Consider the following 8778-nt stretch of genomic DNA (forward strand, 5'->3'; position numbering starts at 1 on the left):
GGTAAACTAACCACATGAAAATTGGGGTGTCCCATGTTTACTCCACCATTTCGAGGGTTTCCCCCATATGTGGTAAGCTGCAGGAAGTCCTAGATTGCCTAGCTCAGACACGGATGGTGCTAACGGAACCCACTGTCACCACAGTTTATTGGGAGACGATCATCATAGATCCACCGCCAATGTGTGAAACCTGGCTGGAGGCTTCCAAATTGACACAAGGGCCATTCGCTTGTGTGGTTGTTTAGGGTGGTCGTGGCTACACGAGGTCTACGCACACACTCTTAATCAGCTCCATGTCCACTACGATCCCACAAAATCGAAACGTACAGCTTCAGGAAACTCGTTGCAACGGGCTGCCAGGTGCTCTGTTCATCGAGGTCTGCTTTACATGATGCTTCCCCGTCAGGCACTGCTCTTTTCCGCCAAAAAAATATTGCCGTTGGGGACTTTCACGTGTGCCTATTAATGTTAGGAGTTGCTAGGAATGAGCCTAGTTTTCACCCGGTGTTCACCTCTACAACACGCTGAAGTATCTCTATAGAGGTAGGGGCTGAACAAATTCAGCTCCCTAGAATAATAATCATGCTTTTATTTACGCCCATTGCGATAACATACAGAACACTGCGCTCACAGATGCGATACAACAGACGATCAGGAAACAGCGAAGTGACATATAGTCTTCGAGTCAGCTGCTCCCCTTATTTTGGCTTGCCATTAAGTGTCTTTGCCGAGACACAGCCGCGTGCTCTGCAGCGGTGTCGAACCCACGTCTTTTCGAATGTCGCGCAGACGTTTTCATCGGCTACGCTGCTCGACCAGACTCTCCGATTTAATGATTCTTGCCCTTTATTTCAAATGGTTTTATGTAATATATTGTGTGTGACTCTTTTCATCGAAACATAAAACAAGAAAATTAATAATTACATGTTAGCAGGGCCTCCAAGAGCCCTGCCGGGCCCCGGTGCAGATGTTGCTGCCGGGCCCCCCAGCGCGACATGTCGCATGATATCTCACAAATCACAAGCAAGATTTGCGGTGCGCGTTAATCCACAAGGCCAATGCATACATGGTGTTCCGCACAGTGTTTCTATTTTAAAACCAGACCTGTTTAAAAAATAATACAAAGTATACATTAGGTTAAAGTATAAACACTCCACCATTTCACAAAGAATGCAGTATTGTACTGGTGTTTATGACTTTAAATTCACAGATACACACTAGTTATACACAAAGATAAAAGGCTGTGGCTATAGTTAGACTATGTAGCGTAAATATAGCCTCAATAGTGTTGTCAGATAAGGAATTCTGCCCAAATTTGAGGAAAAGTTTATAGCTGTTGAAAACAAAAACTTGTACGGTATCATATTTTGGAAATTTTTTTAGTCCTGGGCAAAGATCAAAACCCTAACCTTATTCCTAACTCTAACCCTTACCTTAACCCTTCCTAACTTTAATCCTAACTCTGGCAACACCTGATTGTAACCATGGCAAAAAGTGGGTAAAAATATCCACTATGAAGATAAAAATGGCAACACTATCCGGCATGGCTGACATATGTAGCATTGCATATGTGTGCATACAGCTTTACATTAACATACCGAACAATATCATTTCTGACCTTAAAATCAGCAGAGACTAGGAGACCAAACTTGGATGAATGCATTGCTATTGTTCATGACATTAAGAAATATATATATGATATATACCAACTTCATTTCAGGATCAATAGGCTGCTTCTTATTTTTACTCCTTTAGTTTTCTTTGCTTGTTTGAGTGAAACTGCTTCAAGCAGGATTGAGGGTCACTTTCTCTTCATTTCTACAGCAAGAAGTCAGTAGAAAACAAAGTTGAATATATTTCTATTTTCAAGTCCTATCAATGTAAATGTACCTACATCTATCACTATACTATGTATCAATACCTTTACAAATACCTTGCATAACTACAGAATGGCTGTTTTGAGTCAATATTGACACTGTTCCTGAAATTCAAGAGTAAGTTTGGATTGGCCTGGCTGGAGAAGACTGCTAAGAAATACTTAGTGAAAACAAATGAAAAGGAAAACTTAAGATATATAAAAAAATATTTGTTTATATACTAAGCATATTTTTCAAAATCAACACCTTTCTGCAGTGCTGGAAAAAGTAAGTTGCATTGCAATTAGGACACTTCTGATTCTGTCTAGAGTTAAAAAAAACTGTACTTCAACAGAAGTAAAGATCTATGATTTTTTACACAAAAAATCACACTTTCACTAATCTTTTAACTTTTTTTCGATTTTTGTTAGACTGCTATGACATTTGGCCTTGCTACAAGGACAAAATTATTTTCCAGCACTGCCTCCACGAAACTTGCTTGCATTCCAATATAGCAAAATCATTCAAGTCCTAAAAACCCAAAAATACTGTATTATACTGTTTCAGGCTATATTAGAGAAGTTCCATCATTTCAGTATATATATAATTAGCATCCAAAAAAAAACACTTGAGCATTTTTGTACTGAAAAAGTGACAGTAAAGACTTCTTGCTAAGCAATTCTAACAATATTTCAATACCGGTATTTTTTACTATTTTCTGAACTCTTAAAATATCACACTAAACAAGATTATCTACAACTAAAATTGTACCAGTTCAACATGATTACACATAACTGTCAGTCTGTCACTGCTTGCTTGTGTCATAAATGGACAAGATGTCAGAAAAATGCATGGAATACCTTTTCTGTGTAATGACTGTAACCTAACCTGATCAATCAATTGCTTATTAAAACATACCGTACACACCCAAATATTCACATTAAAACAGCACTGAACTTAAAACACTAACACTGAAATTAAAACATTGAAATAAACTGAAGTATTCATTCACATTTTTTGGAGTTTTTAAAAAAAGAGTGCCTATGATGGGCCCAATCGAAATACGACACTAACATAAAAAATAATATTTCATGCAAAATCGACCTTGGCACGCAAATTTAAACATTTTATCAGGCCCCCCTGAAAGTAAAAAATTGAAAATTCTGTAGTCATAAAAAAGAGCATACCCATGAGGGGTCCAATCAAAATACGAAACTAATATAATATGAAGTAAAAAACAATATTTTATGCAAAATCGACCTGAGCACGCAAATTTAAACATTTTGTCGGGCCCCTTGAACTCAACAAATTGAAAATTTTGTAGTTTTGAAAAAGGGCATACCCATGAGAGGGCCCAATCGAAATATGAAACTACCGGTAATATAAAAAACAATATTTTATGCAGAATTGACCTGAGCATGCAAACTTAAACATTTCGTCGGGCCCTTTCAACTAAAAAATTAAAAATTCTGTCGTTTTGAAAAAGGGCATACCTATGAGGGGAGCCCAATTGAAATATGAAACTGCCGTTAATATAAAAAACAATATTTTATGGAAAATCGACCTGAGCATGCAAATTTAAACATTTTGTCAGGCCCTTTCAACTAAAAAATTGAAAATTCTGTCGTTTTGAAAAAGGGCATACCTATGAGGGGAGCCCAATTGAAATATGAAACTACCGTTAATATAAAAAACAATATTTTATGCAAAATCGACCTGAGCACGCGAATTTAAACATTTTGTCGGGCCCTTTGAATTCAAAAAATTGAAAATTCTGTAGTTTTGAAAAAGGGCATACCCATGAGGGGGCCCAATCGAAACACGAAACTAATATAAAAAACAATATTTTATGCAAAATCGACCTGAGCACGCAAATTTAAACATTTTGGCGGGCCCCATGAACTCGAAAAATTGAAAATTTTGTAGTTTTGAAAAAGGGCATCTATAGGCTACCCATGAGGGGGCCCAATCGAAATACAAAACTAAGATAAAAAACAACAGTTTATGCAAAATCGACCTGAGCACGCAAATTTAAACATTTTGTCGGGCCCCTTGAACCCAAAAAATTGAAAATTTTGTAGTTTTAAAAAAGAGCATACACAAGAGGGGGCCCAATCGACATAAGGAACTAATATAAAAAACAATATTTTATGCAAAATCGTTGAAATCAATTTTAACGCGTGAATTTAGACATTTTGTCGGGCCCCCTTGAACTCACCGGGCCCCGGTGCAATGCACCGGTTGTCCCCCCCTCTTGTGGGCCCTGCATGTTAGTAACGCACATTTAGTGCTTAAAACAGTTAACCAATCGTGTAGTTTTTGTGTGCCAACTTTGATGTTTTAATTCTAAAAGAAATCCAAGTACTTAGCATGAGCACAATCACATCAGCATTCAAGACTTATCTGACCGTGTACGGTTAAAGAACTATTTTAAGATTTTTTTGTGAGCACTTGGTACTTCTGCATGTCTCGAATTTTCTTCGCGCATAGTATCGCCAATCGCCATACTAGATCGATACCTTTCAGGGGAACCACCCAGTTGTCACACAAGCGTGACAGAATGGACAGCACTCCGAAGCTGTCAATCACCACAAGCAAGTCCGATCGTCGAATTGTAACTCGCTCGAACTCCGCAGAAAAGAATAAAGATGAGCCTGTACCCAAAGTAAGGTTGATTAGTTCATCTCATTTAATATTTTGAAACGTGCTTGTTATTTCATACTTTCTGGATGTATGATTGGATGTTATTCTTTTGGTCTTTCATCTGAAATCTTTCTAACCGTTCTTAATAGAGTTTATCACAATTGAAAGTGACGTAAATACGGATCGTAATTCTGACGTCTACCTCTTCTTTTTTTTCTCATTTTACGGATGTGGGGTAAAACGGGGTCTGACAGGGTACATCCTCAGTCTCCGCTCACCACGATCTTGGGGAGCTAGTGTTGGCCATCTGCCATCCTTTGCTCTTAAGAAAAATATCAATCTCTTACCATTCGAGTTTTACTTTGTTTGCAACAACGTGAGGCTATACAATATACATCCCCTGTACTTTGCCTTCAGGCACGTTTACCTTTTCAATTGCATTGATCTTTTACAGGGAGATGCGCGCGAAATTCTTAATCGAACCCGAAGTGAGCAGGAGAAGAAAGACGGAGAAAAGAAGATCCGAGCTCGTACGAGATGGGGAAGTCCCACGTCTGCTGACAAAAAAAATGATGAGGATAAAAACGACGACCTCTCAAAGGAAAAAGGAGACAATAATGACAAAGCAGCCGGGAAAGACGGCGAGGTGGATCAAGGTGCAAGTGGATCAATCAAAGAAAAAACGGATTTGTCAGAAACAGATGCACCTAAAGAAGATTTGGGTACACTATATGGTACGATCTTCAGTCTTGAGTCAAATTTTTTTAAGTGCAAGACGGCTTTTTCAGATGAAGAATTTATTTGTTTCTGATTTTTTGTTACGAGTGATAAGTATCCTACATGGCCCATGGTATCCTACTATGTACTTCAGCATGTGGGATACCCACTTGTCTGGAGATCCCTACCCCCCTATTGAATGTTTGCTACTTTTGTTTGTAATTGTATGCCAATGTATTCATTTGTTTATGTTATGTTTTTTGTTAGATCCTCTCGATGCGATTGCAGATGAGTTGGCTCTCAATGATGAATTTACTCTGATGGAGGAAGCTGATAAAAAAGGAGAAAGGTCTAAAGAGGAAGTTGGCGATAAATCAGAAGATGCCGATGAGGAGGAAAAAAAGGAAGCAGAAGCCGATTTGGAAAAAAATGATTTTGATCTCAATGATGTCAATGTTGACGAGCATCCTGACAATCCAGATGGTGATAACCAACCTATGGAAACGGTAGATGAAGAAGATAACAATAAAGACTCACATAAAAACCAATCTAATGGAGACTTTGAAGAGATCGCCTCATCAGTTTACATCGTGAAAGAGGAAACCGATGAAGAAGACGCAAACGATGGGAAGCAGGAAAAATTAGCTGATGATGAACCACAAAATGACAGGTATTTGACTGTTGAAGAGTTGAGCGACCAACAAGAAAAGGAATTGAACAAAACTAATGAAACTAAGGATGAACGTACGGACTCAACTGCGCTCAATGAGGTAAGCTTTTTCCTCAGACAATTTGTTGTTTATCAAAGTATTTTCTCACGTTTTGCCGTAAGTTAGAGATAATTTTTCATGTTTATTTCAATCAATGCCACTGCGCATTAATATTGTAATAAGGAATGATGCTGCGCGACTTCATTCAGAGCCCAAAAACAAAATTATTCTTCTGTGCAGTCGGAGCCTGCCAACGTCAGTACTGGTTTGATGGATGCTATTGACGAGTTTTTAGAAAACTCCGATGACGACCGCCCGTATCTTCAAGCAGATCAACTTGAAACCGAAGAAAGCTACAGAATGGATAAGGTTGTCTTGTATAAGTTTTAAAAGAAATGAAAGTAGCTTTGGTCATGTCGACTAAAAGGCTACAATGAGAAGCGTAGATTGTTATTTCCATTTGGTCGTAGGAATTCAAATCGAATTCGACCTTTAGAATTAGCGCATTTACTGCAAATTTTCTGCACATTTTCAGTTCCCAGACAACAAAACTCGTCGTTTTTAGGACGTCTGCCTACGTTGAATCAATGTAAAAATGACGGATTTTTGCTGTATTGGTTGGTTTGTTTGTGTTTTGGTTTTCGTATCGAATTGTCACCCCGTTGTTGAGCCATCCACTTATTCCCAGTATGGTTGTTCGTCGTTTCAGATTGAACATTTTCTAACACTGATGGAAGACTCTTTAAAAGAAGTACAAAACGCTCGAAATCATCTTGAAGCTTTAACTAAAGTCACAAAAGCTGTAAGTTGAATAACAGTTTCTGCTTTTACGTTCGCATTCATCAAATCAACGTTGCAACTATTGCTAAAACATATAATAACCTTGATGAACAGTTGAACACCCAAACATTTCGGTATTCCATATGTTTACACTAATTTGCACATTTTGTAATACGAGTGTTGCATTAGTGCTTGTTTTTGTTTTATATTGGTCATTAATATCAGAAAGGTACCATGCTTGAACAGACGTCATCTCCTTGCCACTTTGGTCAACGACCAAGAAATGTGGCGAAAACTCGTAATAATCCATCTGCGGAAATGTCTTCACACGTTTAATCGCTAATGAATAAAATTATGCGTTTTTTTTTTCACCCTCAAACCAAGAAATAGTTGTAGAGATGGGTGTCATGTAAGGGAACGTTCAAATATTACGTAACGCTTTTTTTCCGAATTTTTGACCCCCCCTCCCCCATGTAACGCCAACGTAACGCTTTTTTCAATCCCCCCCTCCCCCATGTAACGCTTTTTCACTACAAATTCAGCACAAAAAACTATCATTCCGTACTCGAAAACGTTACGTAACGTTTTGCTTGAACCCCCGATGTGACGCTAACGTAACGCTTTGCATAACCCCCCCCCCTCCCCCTCGAAGGCGTTACGTAATATTTGAACGTTCCCTAATCATGACCTTCGTTGCTTCTCGTTATACTTGGAGTGATGGTGCTGTTGGACGACTGAGTCACAGTGTTGAAATCGAACAGTCCTCTTGCTGATCGCTTCCATCATACATTTAGTGCACAACGACTTTATTTGCTAGTGGCGAGCTATTTTGTTCAGTTCATTCATCCTGTTGCTTTATTTTGCAGAAAGCGGCTCTCGCGTTGGCGAAAAAAATCGATGTTTGTTTGGACATCGCTTCTGGTTTTCTAAAAAATCCCGAATCACCGCCAGAGGAGTGATTTTTGCATCACTTTGACCAACATATTAATGGACAAAGCCAATGTCAGTTGACTTATCCGAGTTTCTATTGTTCGTAACCTGAACAGATGTGTTGGGATCAACAACTCTAATTTAAAGATCAATTTACGCTGGAACTTATTTCGCAAAGCTACACGATGGCTATTTTTTCGCAGAAGTTTGGATATGTGTCTGTGTATCGTAATGCTCACCTGCCCATGGCTAAAGTCAACGTTTAAATGCATGCTGTGTGCTATACTAGTTCAGTGAACCATGTGAACTCTGTATAGTTTGAACCAAAGCATTAACTTTCGTTGACTACCATGAAGTGTGGAGCGCGAACTGTGGAAGGACAAGAAGTGTACCTATTTTTCACGCTGAAGCAGATTGGATGAACCATTTTGAAATTGTTGCCATCAGTCTTATTAGTATAGACGCGATTAGTTCAGAAAAGGTCGTGAGGTATCAATAGGAATTAATATTGATAAAAAAAACTTTTAATTTGGACGTTGAATTTTATGTACCTTACATAGCTACGGAGCTATTGTAAAATGATGTGCTTTTGCTTTTTTGTAAAAAAACTGTTTCATCGTCGTCCATTTTTCTGCCAAGCGGTTTTTATAAATTACGCTGAACCATCGACTCTCCTTGATTTGTGTTGCTTTTGAGCTTCGTAATTACGTAGAAAAAGAATTTTTTTGACACAGCCTAGGCCTACTGGTTATAGCAGAAAGAGTTTTCATGCAAAGTTATAAGCCCACAACTATACTTTAGTTTGACTTAACCTCCGCGTTTATTAAATTTTAAAGGTAGAAGGTGTTTAACTTTCCCCCTAGGACTCTTTGCCGAAGACGTTGGAAAACAAAAGTCGGCTGCATAGCCGAGTGGTGGAAACCCTGGAACGGCAATCGAAAGGGCGCCGGTTCCACACCGCTCATGAGCATACGGCTGTGTCTTTGGTAAAACACTTAAATGCCTGAAGGTGGACACGAAGATTTGCTTCTTTGTCTTTCCGCCCACTAAATCTTCAACCACTGGGTGTAAGCCTGGATGCGACAAACCGTATTATCCAAAATAGTAACTCATTCAAAGGATCTTAAAACACGTAAAAATTA

At 38.6% G+C, this 8778-nt stretch overlaps 1 protein-coding gene across 2 annotated transcripts in view; it reads left to right on the forward strand.

Moving 5' to 3' along the window:
- LOC145778789 (uncharacterized) overlaps positions 1-8305 on the forward strand; it is a 30311-nt gene extending 22006 nt beyond the window's left edge. For both annotated transcript variants that reach the window (XM_082590371.1, XM_082590372.1), the window contains 6 exons: positions 4383-4521; positions 4954-5233; positions 5484-5986; positions 6167-6295; positions 6636-6728; positions 7573-8305. In XM_082590371.1, the coding sequence (XP_082446497.1) occupies positions 4383-4521; positions 4954-5233; positions 5484-5986; positions 6167-6295; positions 6636-6728; positions 7573-7665 (1237 nt within the window). In that variant the 3' untranslated portion in view covers positions 7666-8305. The remainder of the gene's footprint in view (positions 1-4382; positions 4522-4953; positions 5234-5483; positions 5987-6166; positions 6296-6635; positions 6729-7572) is intronic.
- The last annotated feature ends 473 nt before the right edge of the window (positions 8306-8778 follow it).

The sequence above is a fragment of the Aplidium turbinatum genome, chromosome 10 (genome assembly GCF_918807975.1).
Source record: "Aplidium turbinatum chromosome 10, kaAplTurb1.1, whole genome shotgun sequence".
Classification (NCBI taxonomy): domain Eukaryota; kingdom Metazoa; phylum Chordata; class Ascidiacea; order Aplousobranchia; family Polyclinidae; genus Aplidium; species Aplidium turbinatum.